Source organism: Myxocyprinus asiaticus, chromosome 28, assembly GCF_019703515.2.
Source record: "Myxocyprinus asiaticus isolate MX2 ecotype Aquarium Trade chromosome 28, UBuf_Myxa_2, whole genome shotgun sequence".
NCBI classification, from domain to species: Eukaryota; Metazoa; Chordata; class Actinopteri; order Cypriniformes; family Catostomidae; genus Myxocyprinus; species Myxocyprinus asiaticus.
Window position 1 is genome coordinate 13391863 of NC_059371.1, and position 24792 is coordinate 13416654.

General features: G+C 38.7%; 1 protein-coding gene and 1 long non-coding RNA gene across 2 annotated transcripts; one reads left to right on the top strand and one right to left on the bottom strand.

Moving 5' to 3' along the window:
* Positions 1–349: 349 nt before the first annotated feature.
* LOC127419123 (uncharacterized) lies at positions 350–13162 on the top strand. Its single transcript, XR_007893607.1, has 3 exons — positions 350–568; positions 1229–1335; positions 11401–13162. It is a non-coding gene; the product is annotated as an uncharacterized LOC127419123 (long non-coding RNA).
* Positions 13163–19089: 5927 nt separating this feature from the next.
* On the bottom strand, positions 19090–23973 carry LOC127419112 (keratin, type I cytoskeletal 18). The gene is made up of 7 exons (XM_051660245.1): positions 23441–23973; positions 21468–21550; positions 21189–21345; positions 20910–21074; positions 20636–20761; positions 20199–20419; positions 19090–19572 (listed from the first exon to the last, which is right to left on the bottom strand). The coding sequence occupies exons 1-7, from the start codon at positions 23873–23875 to the stop codon at positions 19458–19460; spliced, it is 1302 nt and encodes a 433-aa protein (XP_051516205.1). The 5' UTR covers positions 23876–23973; the 3' UTR covers positions 19090–19457.
* Positions 23974–24792: the final 819 nt, after the last annotated feature.

Consider the following 24792-nt stretch of genomic DNA (forward strand, 5'->3'; position numbering starts at 1 on the left):
CCTGAAGTATTCATATCTGTGTAAATATTTGCACTGACATCTCTGTCTCCTGAAGTTTGCACTCACCCATTGACAACAACAATCAATACCCAGGACACATATTATCCCATCAGAAGGTACATGCATACATTCAGAAGGATGTCAGAGCTCACACTAACTGAGCTTTTCATTCTTCTCTATCTGATTTCAAATACCTTGAAGCAACAGCAAAAGCAAACAAATACACACAATCACAATGTAGCCAAGTGGAGAAATTTCATGTAATTTAACTCTAGTCATAAATTGGATGTGGCCTCTTTAAGAGTGTTGCAACACTCGCTTTCTGGCACTCTCTCATGTCTGAGTTGTGAGAAATATGTATCGCGCAAGAGAGCTTCCAGTTTTGCTCATCGTTTGAATATTCTTTGGTTAAATATCAAATTTTACACAAAATGTTGTTAAATTGCATTAAATATGTGCTCACAAGAGTCATGTGTTAAAATTGAGTGTTTGTTATGGATCATGTTTGAAGGATGCATATGGATTGCATGTGTGGAGTTTGGCCACATTTTTGCACATGCAGGACTGGGTATGTAAATTTAGTATTAATAATATCTCATTTAATAATTTATAGCCCAGAGTGTTTTCTATTTAAGTGAACGTGTAATGAGAATTGTATTGTTTTATACTGTTATTCATGTCCTTAAAGCCTGGTTAGAAATGCATAAAATGCTTTGAGTGATTTAAGCATGTGTTAAATGCATAAAATACTGTGAGTGTTTAAGCATCTGTTAAATGCATAAGATGCTTTGAGTGATTTAAGCAAGTACTTAAATGCATAAAATACTGTGAATGATATTAGCATGTAATAAGTATGTTTTGAAGTATATGGTTAAGCTAATGCCCTGTTTGTATTTTCTTTTGACATTAGCCTCTTCCGTATTTCGCTGTACCATATTTTTGTATTTATATATATATATATATATATATATATATATATATATATATATATATATATATATATATATATATATGTATGGTCCCATTGACCACTGTTTTCATTTTATTTTATTTATTTTAAACAGCCGTCAGAATAAAACCCCCAAATATATTTTTGTATTCTATGTAGTTTATTAAGATTAATATGTCCTTGATAGTATCAGACAAATCCAAGTCTCCTCCTGCCAAAGAACTTTCAACTGAAAGTAGCACAGTGCAAATTATAATAATTATTATCTGTATCACTTAGGGTTTATTTCACCTGAGGCACCACAACAGCTATGTCAGCTATGCTAGACGTCTTGTAAGCAGAAACAGTGTGTTATCGGAAGACTGTCATCATAGTCATAATATTCAGTAAGTGAACATGTGACACACAATACACTTATTATACAGGGACAATCTCCTTGGAGCAACCTGCTGTTGTTTCTAGTTTATGAGCACAATGGTAATGGCCCATGGCTTACTCCTTGAGGGGACTGAATCAAGTCCCGAGCTTTAACCACCAAATCACACTGTTGAACCTTTATCTGTCTTGTAATGATGAACTGAGCTGCAATAACTTGCAAAGCTAGTAATAAAGCATTCTTTCATCCAGCAGATCTCAGAATTGCTGTGCAGATAACAGCTGGAATATCTGTCCATATTAATGCTAGGCAAAACTGAGAGACCAGTCTCCCTCCTCACAATCCTTGTTATAATGCCATGCCCTATTTGCTGCATTCTTTAACTGTACCCCATAAGGAGTAAATTATTTCCTTTTGCTCAGAGTACTGTGGGAGGAGGAGAGGGATTTGTAGTAGTGCTGAAATCCCTTTTTTGGTCATATCTTTGCTAGAACAGATCAGAGGCCATTGAAGAATATGAAGTAGTTCACATCGAATCTTGACCCCAGCCTTGTACTGTGTCATTTGGCAAGCACTGTATGACTGGAATTTCCGATGTGGGACAAGCAGACAGCTACTGAGAAAAGACTCCTGCAGAGCTCTGCTAGTTATATCCTCTTTTTATTTTTGTCATTAACAGGGTTTACAGAGATTCTTGAGGGTGGTCTTGTTGCTGAACATTCTTTTGTAACCCCTCTGATGGAGCTGAATTGAATTAAACTTTGAACGAAACTAAAACGCTGCACAAAAAAAAAAAAAAAAAAGCAGAATGAATGCTTTGCTACTATTATGCAACTCTGGATTATCTTGATATGAACTGGTTTGGCCTATAAAGATAGCACAATATATTTCAGTTGTTATAAACTAATGATATATTAGCATTTTTGACATTAGGAAACTATAATAAGGAGAGGCAGATAGAGATACAAAGAGAGAGATACATACATGTTGAAAAAAGATATAGATGAAGATATACACAATTTCAAGAGGAACTGATAGTGCCCTGAAGTGTACTGGAATAACTGATAGTGCCCTGAAGTGTACTGGAATAAAGATGTGCTGACAGTTTATAAGGGTGTTTTCAACACAGTCCGTGGTCAAATGTAGAATGTAAAAGTTTAAGAATTGGTCATTGATAAATCCATATTGATCGACCACTAATATGAATATAAACATTACATTTATTTTCTTTGTAGAGAAATTGATTTTTAGCTATAATGTAAAATCTTTTCAAAACAGACCAATCATAAACTTAAACATATGCGAAATGAAAAGACAATTCTGCCAAAATTTACTAACCCTCATGTCGTTCTGAACAGGGATGACTTTCTTATGTGCAACACAAAAGGAAATTTTTTCATGAATAACGTGGCCTGTTTACACTGCCAAATACAATGGCAGTGGATAGTGCCTCACTTCGAAGCTTAAATAAGTATCCAAAAGTATCATGAAAGTCGTCCATGTGACTCATGCATAATATTCCAACTCTTCTGAAGGAATACAATAGGTTTTGATGAGAAAAACCCCAACATTTAAGTAATTTTTCAGTCAAAATCTTGACGTGCATTGTGCATTCACAGCTGCATGCATGTTCACGCGTTAAAGGAACAGTTCACCTAAAAATGACAGTTCTCTCATCATTAACTCACCCTAATGCGATCCCAGATATGTGTGACTTTCTTTCTTCTGCTGAACACAAACAAATATTTTTAAAAGAATATCTCAGCTCTGTAGGTCCATACAATGCAAGTGAATGGTGGTGAAAATTTTGAAGCTCCAAAATGCACATTAAGGCAGCATAAAAGTAATCCATAAGACTCCAGTGGTTAAATCCATGTCTTTTGAAGCGATATGATAGGTGTGGATGAGAAACAGATCAATATTTATGTAATTTTTACCATAAATGTTCCTACTTGCCCAGTAGCTGGCAATATGCACAAAGAATGCAAATCACAAAAATGTGTATGACTTTCTTTCTTCTACTGAAAACAAAGATTTTTAGAAGAATATCTCAGCTCTGTAGGGCCATACAATGCAATTTGTGCTTAATTTGTGTTGTGCAGAGGAAAGAAAGTCATACAAATCTGAGATAGCATGAAGGTGAGTAAATAATGACAGACTTTGAATTTTTGGGTGAACTATCCCTATAACTATTTTTTTAATGCTAAAACAACACAAATTCTTGCATGAACAAATTTTTCTGATGCTCATCAAAGCACAATAGATGTCAAAGTTTTCACTGAAAATGGACTTTATTTTCAGGTTGTTACTCTCCAAACCTATTGTATGCCATCAGGAGACTTGGATGTTGACATACATTTATTATCCTTTTGGGTCTTTTTTTAAGCTTTCATGTGAGGTACTATTATCCACTGCCATTGTACTAAAAGACAGAATACATCTCCTTTTGTGTTCGGCATAAAAAAAGAAAGTCATACAGGTTTGAAACAACATGAAGGTGAGTAAATGACCAATTAACCAGATAAGAAATACATTACCTATAATCCTGAGTAGGAATCCATCAATCAGAAAAATAATTTACAAATTAATGCGACCATCAATTTCCATGAAGCACTACATATTATGTAATCGAGTAGGTCTATCTACAGGTACACTTTCAATTAATATCTTTACTAAGTAGTTACAACCAGAAACATTAAGAACGAAACCCCCCACCACCCTTGTATGCTCTGTTCTGTCATACTGTAGCTATATATGGTACCTATAAAGGTGATTTTTTTAGATGAAGTTCATAAGTTAATTGTCATAGAAATTTAACAAAACATTCATATCCATCAACGTTGTGTGATGATATGAATGAAGTAAGGTGTTAAAACTTTGAGTTCAACTTATGTTTCAAAGGGTGTACACTGTACAATCACCACCAATCAATCATCATGCAATCAATATAGGCAGCTACATCAGTTATGCCATTGTTTAAAGAGTTGTGTTGAGTTATCACTACCAAATATGGCAGTCAACAGTGTACTGTTATTATACAATCTCAATTCTTTTTACACTTTGCATTGAGTCATGTTACATGACGAGCGTAAATAGGCAGATTTGACATTTGACTTCTGTTTGACTGTTTGCCGAATGTCATACAAAATACATTTACCATCCACGTTGACTTTGTGGCCTCACATTCTTTTGTAAAATGAACAAACATTCTCCTCTCTTTCTCTGTAGGTGATCAAATTAAGCAGAATTTGAGAGCTGTATTTTGGACTACAAACACAAATGTTCAGTCTGGAAAGCAGAATATTGTCATTTTATCCAATGCGTAGGCTATAGATGGATAGATATCAATATAAATGGATTTCTGCTCTCTCAATGATATCTTCGGGAAACATTTCTGGGCTGTATGAAACATTAAAAATGATCTCTTAATTTGTTTGGAGTGTGTAGGTAGAGTATGTTGAGCTTTAATGTATATTTTTAAACATGAGGACACTCTATTCAGTTCAATTCAACTGAGCTTTATTTGTACAGTGCTTTTCAAAGTGAGTGCAAAATTACGCAGTGGCATGTGTTGAGAGGAAACCACTATTTACCTGCAACCTGGTCACACAACACACTGATTTCACTGTGACCTCTCATTAACCCTGTTCTCCTTGAAGCCTTTTCATTGATGCACCTGGAAGCTCCCAAATCCCATTCAAAGTTACTCCACTGTGACACTGCATGGTAAAAATACTTTTTTCCATTGTCAAAGCAATGGCAAAACAAACTATAAAGTTACAATGATTTATCACAGGTAACAGTGCATTCCAACTCACATGCTCTAAATATCAGTGGGCAGGAATGTTTTGGATTAGCTTTGATGTCTGTGTGTGTATTTAGTTGTTCAAAAGCATTTAGTAGTTGGTGTTGCATTGCATGTTTGAATAAATGGATATTAACATTTTGGCCCGTTAGAAACATTTCATTGACCATCAAAAATCATTAAAGGCTCACCCACCCCACCATCTTTTTTGACAATCTTGTCATTCATTATAAATTTTTTTTGTATGTTTATTTCTATTTACATTTTTCTCACTTTTCTCAAATCCCTATTTTGTGTTCTATTGTCACTATTAGATTACAGTCAATATGTGAATACAACCAAAGTGCTGATTTCATCTATTTGGAAATATTTTTTCCTTACCGTTTATTCTGTTTATTCCTTACCAATTATTGCTTGCAGTGTCAAAATATGACTTTTTCCAATATGAAATATTATATAAATATTAATATGACTGAATCAACCTGAATTAGGGTTGCCAACAGTCCTATGTTGGCAGAGATGTCCCATATTTTGGCCGAAATGAAGATGTCCCATATGGGGTGCCTTTAGTCCTGTAATTGTGCCCATTTTTGAAGCGGCTAAATGTTCACGGGGACCCATCTCCCTGTTCAGATGGTGAAACATCTCGTACTGAAGATGTAGTGTCCTGTCGACCTGGTGGGGCGGCGAGGGTCCCGAATTTGCATCTCCCGTGTTACCTCTCATTCAGGGAATATGCTAGTTAGAAATTCCCACAGGAGTGTGGTTACAAAAATACTGTATAATCAGCTCTAGAAAATGAAGTCTTGCTGTGTAATTTTGTCTGAAGGACACCTCCCACGTTTTTATATATAGAGCTTACTGAACGAGCCAACTGTTACAAAACCAGCATATGCTGAGTTGTATTCTCCTTTACAGTCTGTTGGCCAAAGTTTAGTTTCCATGGTGCCTACTCAGTATGGTTTTGATGCAAAGTTGTTATTGGTTGTGGTAACCCTGGTAAAAATTCCTTTGGGTTTTCCCCCTGAATTAAAACGGAGGTTGCCAACATGGTTTGGTGGGGTGCTGTTCACCACATTACACTCTGATGTCTAAAACACATATGTGAAAATCAAACAACCATCTTAAATTCTCTCAATAACTACTTTTTCTTTTAACTTTTTAAAATACTCCACTGAAATGTCAAGCTGTCCAACCCTATTCTTTCTTGTACGAAAGGCCAAGAGAAGTTTCTGTATGATTTCTCAGTTGAATAATCATTGACACACCGCTGTACATGTGTTTGGGATGAAATAGGGCTAGTAGTTGCAGGCTAATGGGCCAAAAAAAGCATGGATCTTCAAGAAATTGTTGCATGCCACCGAACAATTGCAACGATTTGCACTATACAGGAAAACTGACCCAAAAAACGTGGGTTTAGATTGCATTCTTGGTTCAAAAACGTAATTGTGGATAAGAAATGAATGCGTAATGCATTGTGTTTAACAGAAGAAAGCACAACTGTAAAAAGATTCAAAATCTTTTCCAAAAGTTCTTTGTATTTATGGATTTCAGGGAGGTCTGGTTCATAATAAAAAAGGGAAATAATACTGTTGTTACATTCATTATTGAGTCTATATGATTAAAGGATAATATCATGACTTTATGCAAACTAACACAAACAGACAGTAAGTAGACTGCTGATTATGTGTAATAGAATTGCATATCATCACGGGAACATTAAATGCATCGAAGTTTCAGCATAGCCTAATATTGATGCATTTTTACACTCCTATATACAATTATTAAGTGTAAAACAAGTAATTTAATTTGGGTGTGCAAGCTTTCATTTTCGGTGGCATTTTGAGGGGCACCTCAGTAAAAGGGAAGGGGCTCAAGCCCCTAGATCAAATCAATCAAATCAAATCCCTTTATTGTCACTCAACCATATACACAAGTGCAACAGTTGGTGAAAGTCTTGGGTGCAGTTCCGAGCATCATAGCAGTCATGACAGTGAAGAGACATATACCAATCTACAATAAACATCAGATTTACACACAACACAATATATAATATACATTAATAATAAACAATATACAGTATACACAAAATAAGAAGACAGTATACAATAAAAATACACTGTACCCCCCCCCCCCCCCCCAGATGTAATCAGTGGAAATAAATATGAAGTGTTGTGTTGACATTCAGCTGTCGGCTGATAGTCAGTTGCCAGTGTGTTATTAAGTAAAGTATAAAATGTGGGTCCAGTCTGAGGCTAATAAAGTGTGGTGGTGATATATGTATCATGAGCGATCAAGAGTTCAAAAGTCTGATTGCTTTGGGGAAGAAGCTGTAATGGAGTTGGCTGGTGCGGGTCCTGATGCTGCGATACCGCCTTCCTGATGGTAGCATGTGAGTTCCTCAGTGATGTGGACACCGAGGAACTTGAAGCTGCTGACAGAGAGACAGAGAGGTGCTTGAAGCTGCTGACAGAGAGACAGAGAGGAACTTGAAGCTGCTGACAGAGAGCCACCCTCTCTGCACATGCCTGCTGGGCATGGCTATGGAAGTGATAAGGTAAAGTTAGCTTTTATGTGTTGTTGTGGAGGCGGTCACGTGCAAATGTCTACCACAGTATGACATCAGTTGTTTTGGCAGCTTGGTTTCAACAAATGCTCTTTTTGCAGTGAGGAAATTTTGAGTTCTGAAACTTACAGTATGTTTTTATAGTACAACGACCTCTTATATGTTAAAAGATCAAGGACAATTTGATTCAGGTCAATGATACCTTAAATTGTGCAGCTTATTATGGAGAGGTATGCTTTTCTAAGTGATCAATGTTTTTTTTTTTCATGCATGATAAAATGGCTGAAAAAATTCCAATGACTTAAGTTAAAGTGTCTAATTTTTGTGCCACTAGCGTCACCAAATGTATTTGCAGAAAATAAGCATTGGTTTCAAATGGCTGAAATAAAAATTTTGAATAATCGCCCCTTCTGCCGTTGATCAAACAAACAAGCCTGATCACATGAAAATATCTTGACTGTGGAAATTATATTACATGGTACATACATTTTTCCATGTCCACAGAGTGGCGCTAAATGCGAGTTAACAAAGAGTTTTCTCCCAAACAAAAGAGTTTTCTCCCTAAAAAATTAGGTTTTTAAGGTTAATGCTCTATCGAGTTTTAAATCAACAAAACTGTGATGAGGAGGGTGTGGCCGGGCCGTAAGGATGGACGCCTGGCACTGAATTACCCCAATCATCTGGGAGATGGATAAAGATAAGCCTGAGATGACAGTAGGAGAAAGAGAGAGATGCATGCAGCTAGCGAACGGGTGCATTCTGCATTGGGCCAGAAGGCTAACATTGTGCGAGACACCCAGAGCTGTGTGTGTATGCCGGAGAGTCTGTGCTGAAAAGCAGTTTTATGTTGTGTTTAATTAAAGTCTTCTGTGAACTGTTCATCCGGCCCCCACTTCCTCCTTCTTAGGGAAGGCAGAGATCTGCCACACTTGTGCCTAAACCCGGGAGTTGGAGGAAGATGTGCAGTCAGAGAGCCCTCGCTGCTGACGGAGGATCACGATGCCGAGGGAGTGCTCGAGTCAGTGGTGCTAGAGCAGTGCGTCAGCTGGCGGCCGAAAGGGATGGCTGAGGGGTCCGAGGCCATCGCCTAGCATCGCTGAGGACCGCTGTGCAGCTGGCTGAGGACCGACTGGCAGCGTGATTGGGGACCGGTGTGTTTTTTTTATTTTCTCCTTTTTCACTTTTTCTTTTCTCTCTCTTTCCTCTCTCTCTCTCTCTTGGTCTCTCCCACTCTCTTTCCCTCTCCCCTTTCCCTACCCTCGTCCTGCTCAGTTTCCCAGGAGGTGGGGAAGACCATCGGGCAACATCTCCCCTCCAGAAACCCCAATCAGCGGGGAGAGGGATAAAGAGGAGTCGGAGATGCCAGTAGGAGAGAAAGAGAGAGATGCATGCAGCTAGCGAACGGGTGCATTCTGCATTGGGCTGGAAGGCCAACAGTGTGAGCGACACCTGGAGCTGTGTGTGTGTGTGTGCCGGCGAGTCTGTGCTGAAAAGCGGTTTTATGTTGTGTTTAATTAAAGTCTTCTGTGAACTGTTCACATGGCCCCCACTTCCTCCTTCTTAGGGCAGAGATCTGCCACAAAAACCTTCCTTCCTAACCAAAATCTTAAACCTTTCCTAATCCATAGTGTAAAAAAAAGCCAAAGTGCTAAATCAACCACATCATTTTGTGGTGCTTTAACATGATCACATGGGAAGTCGGCATGTTGTTTCCAACAGTTGGCCATATTATGCTGACTCACTGACAAATGCCATCTTCCATCAGACATTTGCCTTGGCACAAGCACGTTTACCGTCCCTTGTGGCATGTCCGGAAGCACGTTACATCAGCAGAAGACCCGGGTTCACTTCACACATTAAAACCAAGAAGTAATCGATTTGGAGGTTGCATTTTCCAAACTAACATAACATTTTTACTCCACTGATGGTTAGGTTTAGGTTTGTGTTTCACATTTCGGTAAGCACAGACCAATTTAAGCTACTGAAAAGTCAGTCAACTGTTTCCGATTTCACTGTGAGATAAGTCTGGGTGCTTCTATGACACTTTCGGCTCATGAGTCGACTCATGTGTTGACTCATGTGCCCTTACCTCGGTCCTTTGCATCACAAGTACAGCACTGTATCAGCTGAGCTACAGCATAATTTGATTTCTCTAGAACAAGCTTGTAAATTTAGTTAGTTATGTAATGCAAATGTTACCATGCACCAAAAAGCACACAGAAGTCTACCAAAAATCTACCAATCACAAACAACTCCCTAGCATTGTCGCAGTGAAATTTGCACTGGCAAGCACCTCACATTTTCTTCAGAAAATGTAAAAATCTTGCTAAAGTTATTACCATTCTATAGGAGATTTAAAAAAAAAAAAAAAATGCAATAACCACATTGAGAAATTAAAGGACATATAAAGCATAGAAAATACCCAGACAAGAGTTCCAAGTGTACTGGGAAGCATAAAAACAAATATTGATCTAATGAGTCATACTATTTTGAAGAAATGCAGGAGCTTCCCAGAATTGTGGGTAAAAAATAGAGGATGTGCAATTAGAGATAACAAAGCATGACTAAAAACACAACACCCTAGCAAGATCATGAGACTGTGTACAGAGATACATTTTACCATGTGTCAAGGCACACATGGATAATGACACAAACACACTTATCTTTTGGCTTTGATTAAATACTGAATTGCTCAGTTGATGTTTTGCTCAGATACAGTGGCGGCAATAGTGACTTCCTGGACAGAAAAAAGATGGTGAGTGGGCAGCACAAAAGTAAGGATTCTTGTTTAAGCATGTGGTCTTAAAGTCTTTTCCACCCATCTATTAATTCACCAAGGCACTGAAAGGATACACATCTATGAGTACAAAGAATTATTGTATACATTTCTATACAAAGAATTAAGTATACAGTATACAGTAAAAGCAACTAAAACCCACTATTTTTTTTTTTTATTTGATTTAAAGAATTAAACAGAATTCTTCTTTAAACATTCAAGGTTGTTTGCATATTGCACTTGATGTGAAATCATGTTTTCATTGTCTCTTCATTCAAAAATCTTTAGAAGTATATCTGTAATTTCATTTTGAAGAATTATTTGTTTTTATTATTAATTATTAACATTCTCTATATTTCTCAGTTTCATTGAGAATTAATTGTCTAAATCAAATAAAAAAATCATCTGATATTATATTATAAGAAAATATGTCAAAATATGTTTAATAAAAAAATGCTAGTTCATTTAAAATAGTCTTTTAGATTGTGTTAGATTTTGTGTATTATAATTAATGTGCATACAGTTACATGACCCAAATATATTTGAGATATTTTCATGTCTAAAATCTTAACTGAAACACAATGTGGAATTTTTTTACTTTAAAAAAAAATTCATTTTGCACAAATTCATCAACACAGGGCCATTGAAATGAACTAGTGAAAATAAAAAGTTGATTAGAACTGGTGAAAAGAAATGGTGAGTAGTTACAGCATCTAAAAGCATACACTTTCCAGAACAGAAATATAAACATTTTCTTGATCTTGATCCCGGAAAAAAAAAAAAGTTCATCTCCGTATCCATTTGTCAGCTTCCTATGAATCAGTATTGGGAGACACTCGTGTGTATTTTTATATTCCAAAAACATAATCTGGCTCATATTGTCCAGAGCAGATTTTTTTACACTCCAACTCCATTTTTCCATCCACAGATGCCTGAATTGCCATCGTCATCTGCATACCAACAGTCTTTTCCTCTGAGTGGACTCCTCCAACCTACTGTGACGACGGAGGATTTGAGTGGAAACAGCGTCTCTTTGTTAGCCGCAAACTCCCCCTTTTACAGGCCCACAGTGGAAACTTCTATACTTAGTCATTCTAGGCTACACTACACTGGATCTTTTCATTTTCAAGGTAGTTCATGGTGTTCACCTCCCTAGATTTGTATGAAACTGATACTAACAGGCTAAATAAGTTAAGTGGGTATTTATACAAAATTAAGCTTTGCTTTCTGATCGGAGTTACTCTGTAAATGCAGACTTTCTGACTGCAATACCACATGGTATTAGTAGTACTTTGCAATAAAGTGACCCATAGTAGGAGAATATAAACTTTATAAATAGCAGAATGCAAAATTACTTTGCAAAGCTTCATTAGCTAGGCTTATCTAGATAGTATGCTTTTGCTCATCCTGTCAGTCTGAATGCTCATGCACATTTCAGAGGCATGAAGGTACTGTGTTTCTCTAAAGGTTTGACAATTGCAGAGGTGTAGACTCAATATTGGAGTCCATTTTTCACATCCAATAGTTGGCAAACTGATGAAGTGGCTGAGCATTTTTGGACACATTCCAAACAATTCAAAAGATTCCCTTTCTAAGTAATCAGACTTATGATTTTCTCCTGGCGGATGATAAAATGGGCAAAATAAATCCTATATTACCCTAAAATATCTTATGCAGTGTTGTTTCTAAAACAAGATAAATCAAACTGATCTTGTTTTAAGGATTTTTTGATATTTTTACAGGAAAACAATACAAAAATTATTATCAAGAATAAGATTTTTGCCCTAATATCAAAGGTCTTACTAGAAAAAAAGAAATTATGATCTAATGTGAATTTTCTTGATAAAAAAATATGATCGTGCCTGGTAACATGTGCATGTAAAATGGCTAGAAATAGCATTTTAGCTTAGCGTAAAGCTGACAGTTTACACAAGGTTTATTTCTATTTCTTCTGCTCCAAACTTCAAACTTCTCTGTCTGCTCTTATGAATCATAAGAAAGTGTTTCACCGCTGTTCAAATGCACTTTTGATCGCATCATTTATATGTATAAATGTTTTCCATCTGAAAGGACTAAATATTAAATGAAACAAATGACAATAAAATGCAAAGTAATCTCATCAGTAATCAAAATACTGTTTGAATGTAACTGTATTCTAATTACAAATGATTTAAATTGTAACTGTAGTGGAATACAGTTACTTATATTTTGTATTTTAAATATGTATTCCCGTTACATGTATGCCATTACTCCCCAACCCTGTATATAAAGTAAACATGTTATTATTATTATTGTCAAAATTAGTGGCAGTAACTCAGTCAATTGCATGACACAGGTTGTCATGAGCTGTAAAAATGAGAGCGCCTATTATGGGGTGACCCGCTCCATGTAAAATTAAACAGCTTTTATTGGGTTACTGATATGACTGGACTCTTCATCTCATGTGAGTGTACATCATTTTCAACATATTTAAAAAAAATGCAATTTAGCTCTTTATGTGTAAAACTTTTTTAATAAGCAATAACTTACAGTAATGCACCTTTAAAGGGCAGACTTAGTAAAGCGATGCTGTACATTGCCTGTAAAGTATGCTAGATCGGGGTAGTTTGCTGCATGCTCCACAACCTAGCACTCACAACTGGCCTGCAAGCTTTGCAGAAATAACCAAAGTTCAGCCATGCAACTCTATGTGGCACAAGCTGATAGGTTCTTTGATTTGTTATCTGTTAGCTAATTGGCTCACTCACATGTGACATATTAAGCCAATCGGCTCGCATGGTGTATGCTGATTGGTCCTCTGACTTGTCATCGGGTAGCCAATCAGCTTGCATTTCTCTCTTTTTCTAACATTAATATGGCTACGTTTTGCTGATAAGCTGGTTTCTTTGCAGCATTCTGCAGGAGTTTTTACCTCTGAAAATGCTATTTGCTGAGGTGGTTTGCTGGAGCTTTCCTTCTACCAGATTGAACGGTCGCGTGTCTTCAAAAATGTAAGCTTTAGCAAAATCTGGCTGGCACACATCGCTCTTTTAGGTAATTTGATTAAATAAATCCACACATAGCTAGTTTAAGTCACTAGTTAAATAATCTCTGGGTTGTCCTGGCTCAGGTACACATTATGAGTTATGTCACTAGCAGTTTAAGCTATTCGGCTAAGCAGACCGATGCACACATAAAATGTTGTTTATTAGCACACACCTGGCTAGCATACATTCTGTACTCTTCAAAGCAGCAGCAGTACACAAGTGTTGACGATAGATCTGAGTGGTTTGGGGGTTGTGTTTGTGTCCACATGCTAATTCAGTATGTATGTGTATTTCTAGCAGTAGCAAGTCTCCATACTTGCTCTGCAGCAACAGTGTAGCAGATCTCGTCCACCAAGACCAATATACAGTATCAATATGTCATACATTAACATGCTAAATATTTCCAAGAGTTGTCATGACTGAACTTACCATAGGAATGAATGGGAGATTGCCATGATTTTTTTTTTTTTTTTTTTTTGCAAAATAAGCTCATAAACTAAATGGATATTATTCTTATGTGGGCCGGAATGAAAAGTGACACATTATTTCTAGGGATGTGCACGAGTAATCCAGTAATAGAGTACTTGTTCTGCACCAGCTACTCGAGTATTAAAATCACTACTCGAATATCACAAATTCATTTTCCTTTCCATATTTGCCTGCCATAATCAGTGCTGAAGTACACTGTATTCCTTTTGAATCTCTCACCAAATCATGCAATCCACTGGGGGGGGGGGATGTGTGCTGTCGAGGTGTTGGATGAGAGAAGAATAAATCATGGCGTCTGTGCTTCTAAAGCGAAGCCAAGTTTTATAAGGCAATACTTGTAATATTTTGGTTCTTATTGAATTCTACTCTGTTTGTATTCAGTTCTTGTTGGAGTCATGCAAAACAACAGAAGAGGATCTGCTTTTATGGGGGAAAAATATGTGGAACTCGGAAGCTGATTAGACCAATATGTGTCTATGTGCATTAAATCTCTTAACATGGGCAGAGCGCATTTTATAAAAAGCCAACTTTCATCACTTGTTTTTCTGAATAATAATATGTGAAATGTTAAAAATGTGATAGCCGATATGTAGACTCAGTAAGCTCCGGTTGAGGGCAAATATTTTTGCTGTTATTTTTTTAAAATCTTTTTTGTTTCCCATTTTTTATAAATGCAAATTGTGCATTTCATGTTTTTTCCCAAAAGAAAAGCATAATTTTTTGAAGTTATCTTATTTTGAAACTGTTCTTGGTAACATTTGTGAATAAAACAAATCATACATTTCATGTATGTGTCATACATGTTTTTTTAACGTGCATTTTAATTTAGGAGTTATCGGGTGCTCATTTTTTGTAGGTTTGAGGACTTGACCACAAAATTACAAAAAATGACCATTTCTAGTTATTTCCATATTTTTTCCTGTAAAATTTCACTTAAAACTACCCAAATGCACATGACCGCCATAGCTGCCAATAGACCAAAGGTGCTGGGATTTGTTACCTGACAACACACGGGACGAACCGGCTTAACCCGGAGATTTAGGAACCTTGGGAAGGTATTGGGTGTTGCCCAGCCTGCTGCTCTACCGATGTCTGCCAAAGAGGCGCCATTGGTCGGTAGTGTGTGTCCTGGTGGAGTGTGCCCGAAGCCCCAAGGGGGGCGGCACATCCTGGGCGTGGTATGCCAAAGCGATGGCGTCAACGACCCAGTGGGTGATCCTCTGTTTGGAGGCAGCGCTCCCATTCCGCTGTCCTCCGAAGCAGACAAAGAGCTGCTCAGAGCCTCTAAAGCTCTGCATGCGATCCAAGTAGATGCGCAAAGCACGCACCGGACACAGCAATGAAAAGGCTGAGTCTGCCTCCTCCTGGGGCAGCTTCGCTTGCAGGTTCACCACCTGATCCCTAAACGGGGTCGTGGGAACCTTGGGCATATAGCTCGGTCGGGGCCTCAGGACCACGTGAGATTATTCCGAATCGAACTCCAGGCATGTGTCGCTGACAGAGAAAGCCTGCAGGTCCCCTACCCTCTTGATGGACGTGAGCTCAGTCAGGAGGGCAGTCTTCAAGAGACTGCCTTTAGCTCAACTGACTCCAGGGCTCAAACGGGGCTCCCCGCAGGACCACGGAGAGATCCCATGAGGGAATGAGGTGCGGTCTGGGATGATTCGACCACCTCTTGCCTCTAAGGAACCTGATGATCAGGTCGTGCTTCCCTAAATACTTACCGTCAACTGCATTGTGGTGTGCCGCCATAGCGGCCATGTGCACCCTCAAGGTGGGGGGGACAGCCGCCCCAGCAGCCTCTCTTGCAGTAAGGAAAGCCCCACCGTCGAGGGTAGAGAGTCGGAGGAGCTAAGAGACCAGGTCCAGGCAGTGAAAGGTGCCTGCCACGACCTCGTGAGCTCCTCATGCATCTCCGGGAAGAAAGGGACCGGGGCAGGGCACGGCCGTGAGCGGCGCTCCGAGCCCAGGAACCAATCGTCAAGTCACAAGGGTTCAGGGGGTAATGGAGGGTTCCACTCCAGCCCAACGCTCGCAGCCGCCCGGGCAAGCATGGCCACCAGCTCAGCGTCGGCCTGCGACTGGGCAACCGCACCCGAAGGTGGGAGCCCAGTCGAGTTCTTAGTGTCAGACTGGATCAGCCCGCTCTCCGATGCTGCAATCGAGAGCTCATCCACTTCGCGAGCACTGAATGAGATTGCGAACTCACCCTGAGACGAGCTGGTGGTCTCATCCCAGAATTCAACTGGGGCAAAAGAGTGTACTGGGGAATGGGAGGTCCGTGGGGAGTTACCCGGTGGAGTGGCTCCCATTAGGATCCCCAAATCGCCCCCAGTGCTAACTGACGCGGCCAAAAACCCTTAGGTAGAAGGACCGAGGCAGGGAGCCACTGGGGTGGCTTTCCCTCTAACGAAGGAAAGCCGCGACCGCAACGTTGCCATGGTCATGTTCTCGCAGTAAGAACATGACCCGTCCACGAACGCTATCTCCGCATGGGCAGCGCCCTAGCACGTAAGACAGCGATCGTGGCCATTGGATGCAGAGCGGTAACGACTGCAACCAGGAAATAAACACAGATGGAAAGGCATATTTAAAAAGATGCTCTCCGTTAGTGCCACTCTTTTAGTAGGGAAAATATACTCTCTTATCGCAAGAATATATAATCTTTTAGACTGTTGAAGCGCCCAGAGGCGTTCTCTGCACTCCACCGATGCACGAGGGGGAGAATTCGCTGTACTGCGCCGTAAATACAACTGTTTTTTAGAGGTGAATGGAATGGCAGAGGATTCAGCTCGCTGAACACAACCGCTCAGCTCCGAAGAAAAAAATCAGAATGAGTGGTTGCGAGCCACCTTTTATACCCATATGTCCGGGGGAGTGGCATGCAAATTCCACTCGCCAATTCCCATTGGCCTTTTCTCAAAGATCAGAGGTGTTTGGGGCTCCCAAGGGTGACCCCCTAGTGTCACTACATCAACACAACGACGAGTGAGTGACCGATAGGGAACTAACACATTTTCCTCTGAGTTTTGTCAGTGTTAAATGTTAAGACAAAATCTCTTACAGTTCTAGTCACAGACTGCAGCTCTATCTCCAGTGACTGCATGATCCTATGGCTCTCACTGACTTGTATGTTGGCTTCCTTCAATGGTGCAGTGTTCTCAGTCACTTGAACCTTTACCTCAGTGATCTATACAATACAATCAAGCATACATAAAACATGTAGTTCTCCCTATTCCTTAAAAAACTGACAGAAATGTTAACTTTGCACTGAGAATTGATGCCTCACTTTAGATTCATGCCAGGCCTTGAGCTCCTCCTGGTTCTTCAGGGTGATCTTTTCATACTTGGCTCTCATCTCCTCCATAATTGCAGTCAGATTGTGTCCCTTTGGAGCATCAACATACACATGCACCCCTGCTTCAGCACTTCAGCGCCACTGTCAATCCTTCAACTTCATTTTTAAGATGCAGTTGTGCCAAATTGGTGTCATCTAGCATTTTTCGTGCATGAAAGTCTGCTTCAACACTCTGTTTTGTGTGTGTGTGTGTCTGTGTGTGTGTGTGTGTGTGTGGGCAGGTTTAAATGGTTTATGAGGACTTTTTTTTTTTAGGTTACAAACTGGTAATTACAAGGGTATTATGCTATAAATGTGGTTTATGAAGACATTTCTAGTTTCCCCATAATTTAAATAACATAAACATACTGAACAATGTTTTATTGAAAATGTAAAAATGCAGAATTTTTTTTTTTTTTTTTTTTTTTTTGTGAGTGTTAGGTTTAGGGGTAGGGTTAGGGTTAGGGGATAGAATCTATAGTTTGTACAGTATAAAAATCAGTATGTCTGTGGAGAGTCCTCATAATGATAGCTGCACCAGCATGTGTGTGTGTGTGTGTGTGTGTGTTCAGATATGAGCAGTAAGACTATAGAATATTTCAGTAGAGAGCAGAACAGGCTACCTCTTTGCGTAGTTTGTCAATGGTTACTCAGTAGTGACTATAGTCCTGAGTGTCTAGACTTTTATTCTCTAGAACCTGGCAAATTTTCAGCTCCAGCTCACTGTTGGTCTTCTCCAAGCTCCTGACCTTCTCTAGAGAGGAGACTAGGCATTAAGGGTTTGCATGGTAATATTTTAATTTCCAACTTTCATTTCATTTTCAATTTCCAATCCCCATTTGTGCAGTGATAGATCCAAGAATAGAATATATCCCACCTTTCCCAGCACTAATCAAAGTGTAAAATGTTGGTTTTAAGATGCATAGATCATCTGAGTACATTCTAAATATTCTCTTGTTATGAGCACTGAAGTTCTGCATTTTTAGAGTATAGATCTTGTGCAGAGGAGAGCAGGTCCTACAAGTGGTCCTGAAAGGTATGTGATTTTTATGGTACACAAGTAAATATATCTTTGCACCCAAGCCACCACTGGGTCATCCACATTTATATTATCTTTAGACTCTGGACTTTCATCCCACACTCACTGGTTGTTCTGGTAAGAGTATTAAACATATGCAAGTCTTGAAATCAAGTGATCAAGTGTCTTTGGCCTCACTTGGCACTTTTTTGAATACGAGTTTGAGAAATTCATTTGAATTAAGGAAGATTTCATTTAAATAAAAGTCTGGAGAGCACACAGAATAAGATCATATTTCAAGAAAGAATCGGCTGTGCTAAATTTGACCAAACATGATTGTGAAAACTTTAGAAGCATTTAGTCAGTTGTACAGCTTCTTCAGTTTACCAGCTATCAAATGTTCACATGACCAGAAATGAAAGAGGAACAAAATTGTCCTTCTAATTCAAATCTAATATTGAAAATATTTTCTCAAGTACCAATCTTTCACTTCAGTGCTTGTCATTAAGTATATTCTTATACTGTAGATAAGAGTCAAAATGCAAATTTCTATTGGTCTCTGTCCATTTTACATCATTTTCACTTTATGAAATAACAGCTTGACCCATTTGCCACTATAAAGATTACAGTCCAGCTTTTCAGAAGTATGCTTTTGCTTGCATAAATTTTGAATTACCTCACTCAAATTTATATTTTCTAATCTATAGGTTTAGTAGGATTAAATTAATGACAAACAGATAGCAAAGATTTGATAAATGTGTCTGGCTTTATTGACATGGATATGCGTGAAGGGTACAACACAACATGGCAACAAAATGGGAAAACATGGTGATGATAAAAACATTATCATTCCAAAAATATGTAATAAAGTTTCAGTAAACTTCTTTGACCTTAAAGCTTTTTGGCTGTAGTCATTACATGTTAGATTTGTCATTTTAAATTATTTTTGAAATGTACTTGGTTAATCTCATTGCATATTTCCAAAGAAACACTTACAACAAGACACTCTGGATTAAATATCTAACTTGTTAAGTCCAACCTGCCTTTGGTTAATTTTAGCATTGGCCCATGAGGTGTCTATGCTATGTTGCTGTGGGCGATCTGAAAGGTGGTGTTCAGAGTTTCCTCTCCTTGGTCTCTGTGCTTGAAGACACCACCTTCCCATCCACCAACGTCTGTGTGACCGTCATGACTTTCACCTTCTTTTGCTCCTCAATAGCATCCTGGAGCCTAAGCAAGAGAAAATATACTTATTACAAACCAATCAATATTCTAGCAAATCTAGGCACTAAGGCCTGAAACATACACTATGCAAGTACTTGAATGCAGATGCTTTTAACTACACAAGCACTATTTCACAAGTTTTTGCACCACAAAATGTGCCAGAGTGCAATACATAACACAAAGCAAGTATGTGTTGCATTCTTAGCATTGCTACAAGGGGTGCTATATATAAAAAAAAACTTGTACATTCGGTTTTATCTTTTAGTTCAACTATAGTTCAAAGCAGAGCTTGAAGGTAATCTTGCTAAGAAACTTACTATGTTTATACAACATGAATGATAATAATTCTGGTTTAATGGCATCAATGGCATATTAATGGCATTTGACAGTAACTCTTTCGCCCCCTTGAGCACTGACGTTTGTTACTGCCTGCCCCAGTAGTGCAAAATGCACATTAATTATGTTTAATCGGACTGTGCACTTGCAATGTGTTGGCCAAGCATTCATGTTCACATTAAAGTACTTGCATAAAGTGTGTATCTGGTCTAAGTCTAACTGAGTTGTATTGATCATGTGTGTACAAGAAGTAAACTGCTGTTCAAAATCTCTTTAGGTTTCAGAGGAAGGCTTACTTGAAGTCTCCGCCATCCAGAAGCCTCCTGTAGGTGGCAATTTCTACCTCCAACCTTATCTTGATGTTCAGCAGAGCCTCGTACTCCTGCGTCTGTTGCTGGATGTTGTTGCGTAACTGAGTGAGCTCAGCCTCCAGTTGCAGGAGGACAGCATTTAGATTCTCAATTTCCATGTTGTAGCGCATTTCTGTGTCCCGCAATGTGGCCTCCAGTGATCCTTTCTGCAGAATGGATAGAGAGAACCCAAGAGGTAGTAAAGGGGAAGTTCAACCTAATTTAATTGAGAACAAGTTTTGAGACCAACTTAAGTTACAATACTTGAGAGAGCATGCAGTACATTTTACTTTAACAATATACTGTAGGTTTACAAAAGGATCAGAACGACCAGTGGTAAGGAGAGGGATGTGGCTACAATGGCTAGCAGAAGACCAACTCACCAGGTTCTTCTGTGACTCCAGCTCAATTTCCAGTGTCTGGATTTGTCTGCGAAGGTCGTTGACTTCTGTACGAGCACCCTGGAGGGCTTCTGTGCTCTGTGTCACTTGTACCTGAATCTCTGAGATCTAGAGACAGCACAAAATTGCACGTTAGCTGCACAATAGAGGGACTGACATGCAACAACCTTTAGCAAGAGGAAAGACTTAACAGACTTTGTAGACTTCCAACTTTTTGTCAATTGATTGTGTGGACACAATGACTTATTGAATATACCTGTGTTTCGTGCCAGGCCTTGAGCTCCTCTTGGTTCTTAAGGGCCATTTTCTCATACTTGGTTCTCATCTCTTCCATGATCTGGGCAAGGTCTTGTCCCTTGGGAGCATCAACGTCCACCTGCACTCCCGACTGGGAGATCTGGTTACGAAGCTCCATTACCTCCTGTTGGGTGGAGAGACCATAAAATGTGTCATGAAGGTGATCCCCAAGGAATGGATTATGCCGTAGACAAACATTTCCAGATGTGCTAGTGTCCAGATGTGTTTGTGTACTCACATTGTCGTGGTTCTTCTTCAGGAAAATGAGCTCCTCCTTGAGGGCCTCAATCTCGCTTTCAAGGTTCATGCGGTTCAGGTTCGTGTCATCGATAACCTTTCTCAGGCCAGCAATGTCGGCCTCCACACCCTGGCGGATGGACAGCTCAGATTCATACCTGCAGACACAAGGAAGGCCAATGGGTCACTACTGCTATCCGAAACTATGAAAGTTTCCGTAAGGTCAAAATGGGATTTAATTTGTTATACTTTTAATTACTAATTTAATCTTGTTACTCACTTGACTCTGAAATCATCAGCTGCCAGGCGGGCATTATCAATCTGAAGCACAAGGCGGGCATTGTCCGCAGTGGCGTCAAATATCTAAAAACGTAAAGAAATGCTGATTAATACTTTAAATCTGTTAACAGTGTCACACCAAAGACTCACTTGTGAAAATAATTGCCATTGACCAATGTATTCTACAGACATGGTTTAGGGTTTTTCCAAATTCCCTTAACAAAGACCCAAATGATCAATAATAACTCCTCCTAGAGCTTTCAAGCTACATCCATCAACCTTGGCACAGACCTTCAGATCTATCTATCTGATTTTTTTTGTCTGACTATCTAGCTGCTTGTTTATCTTACTGTAATTTCTGTATAACTATCAATATTCAAACTTCTAAAATTAGTTTCAACTTTCAGACTTTTTTCAAAGCTTTGTCAAGCCAACATCAAAATGTACTTTGACAAACTTTATCCGTCTAGTTTGCAGTTGTGACATAAAACCTGACTTAATGATTATATCATTTAATTATTGAACTTAATGATTTTATAATTGGCAGGTTTTAGTGCATCATGTCATTCATAATTTTTTGTTGTTTTATTTTGTTTTTTTTTTGCTGGAGCTGCGTTGCCATCTTCAATTTGGTGTCTTGATTTGCTTAGATAAGAGATACTGGAAGGCAAAGTCCATTTCACAGTTCACAGGGATAATCATTAACAGAAAGCTGTTGGAAAAACCTGATGGCGTTTGCTTGAGGACAATAAACTCATGTGTAGGACATGAGTTGAGTTAGATTTCCTGTTTTCTGCAACCTAATATTTTGTGTTGTAAATGATTTTCATGTTTACAAGCCAGAAAGTACTGGTATAAGGTTGGAGGCCTGTAATAGTTCAACATTAGTGAGCTCAATGTAATTTTTCAATACTAAGGAGTGTTGGTTATGATCTACACTACACTAACAATAGTCCTTATTTCAGGGGAAATACATTGAAATGTATTTTATTTATTATTTAACATGTTAAAGTGTTTTATTTTAGCATTTTATTTTCTCTTTGTAGTGTAGTGCCAAATGTCATCTACCCTTTCATCAGGCTAATCTTGTGGCTAATCCTGTTTACTTATGTGGCTTTAAGAATGCAGATAGATGGGAATTTAATGATTTTAATATACTCTGCCTGTCACCTTACGACAAAGCCCCTGTTGAAAGAAAACTCCATTCTGATAACCCTGTCTAGTTATCAGTAACCTAATATCTTTTAATATTAGTTGCAAGATACAGTTGGTGTAAAACTGACTCTGTTATCAGTGTTTTACTAGTGACCCTATCTACATTATAAACCAACAGTCTACAAAATATAAAAAGACACAAATTAAATATATTCCTGGACATATGCAGAGGTTACAAATGAAGCTGACAATGGATAATTGTGTTGTCTTATCTGTCAAAAGTATCTGGTTGCATTTTGCACTGGCTGAACTCAATCTAAACTCCCTTGAATCTCTCATTTCCGTTATGTCACACACAGACTCGAAAATGTCTTGGATCCCAGAGTCAAATAAACAAATGTCTGGATGTGTAACAGGGCAGGAACAAAAAAGGATGGAAACGCTTATTCACCAGATCACTGGCTGTAAGCAAGAATTATGACTGTAGTCCCACAAAGAAAATTCCATGGCACACCCCTCCCCCAGCTTCTCTCTCTTTGTAGTTTACCCTTGGTTTTCTTGGTTCTCTGCCTATCAGTGCTGGCCATCTGTAATCTCTAATCAAGCTCTAACGTACAACTAAACGTAATCAAACTAACAAAGGACAAAGTAAAGTCTCTTTTTCGTTACTTTCTACCCTGCAAGTCTATAAATGTCCCAGAGAATGTGAATAAATGCCGAGCAGCACAATTAGACTGTCACATTAACTTATTTATAGATGCAATAAATTTTCTGCCACACAAAGTCCTCTGTACCCTCCTCCTTTTCATTCAAACTCACTTTCTTGCGCAGTTCGTCAATGATGGGCTGGAAACGGCTGTAGTCATGGACATCAGGACCTCGTTTCTCCAGAGCCTCTCTGATCTTCAGCTCTAGCTTGCTGTTGGCCTGTTCCAGGAACCTGACTTTCTCTAGGTAGGAAGCTAGACGGTCATTCAGGTTCTGCATTGCCATCTTCTCATTGCCCATGATCTCACCTGTGGCACCGGTGGCACTCACTTGGATGGAGCTGGACATGGAGGGAAATCCCAATCCACTGCGGACTCCTGAGTAGGAGGCAGAGGAGATACGTGTCCCCTGACCCCCGGCACCTCCATAGATGCTTGCAGCCCGGTAGGTTGGCATGCTGCTGGTGGTGGTGCGCTTGATGGACACTTGGGACACCGGCACCTGAGAGCTGGAGGAACGCATGCTGTAGTTTGTTCTTAGACTCATGATTGCTGAAGTGAGAGAGCAGATGAATGAATGAAGGCCTGGAGAGAGGTAGAGCGCAGTAATACCGGCAAAAGAGAGCACAGGGCAGGGAGGGACAGAGACTCACAGGCTTTTATGAGCAAACAGGAGTCCCACCCTCAAGCCCCTCCTTACAGCCAATCATATTCCTCCATGACTGTGGTTGTGTGGACTCCTTTAGGAAAATTATTACAAGTGGCTTTGTTTTTCCTTTCTGAAATCCGAGTGATATGCATCTGGAGGTCTTTTTTAGAACAAAATGAGTTATACTATATACATGTATATACATGTGTGTGTATATATATATATATATATATATATATAAATATTGTTCATTGTTATGACAGTTAAAAGTGTAATAGAAACAGAAAAAATAAATATTAATAAGAAATTTATTTTATTATAAACAAGCATTTTTTAATCTTTTTAAAATCTTGGTCAATGTTAATATATATATGTATACAGTATATACAACATTATATTACATCTACAGTATAACATCTATAAATTAACCAAGATTTATTAATTTTATATTTTTTTAATTCCTATTTTTTTCTGTTTATATTACATTTTTAATGAACTATCATCAACTAACAATGAACGTTTTTTATATATAGATGGATACACACACACACACACACACACACACACACACACACACACACATATGTTGGTGCAGCTATCATTATGAGGACTCTCCATAGACATAATGATTTTTATACTGTACAAACTATAGATTCTATCCCCTAACCCTACCCCTAAACCTAACCCTCACAAAAAACTTTCTGCATTTTTACATTTTCAATAAAACATCATTTAATATGTTTTTTTTTTTTTTTTTTTTTTTAAGCAATTGAAATTATGGGGACACTAGAAATGTCCTCATAAACCACATTTAT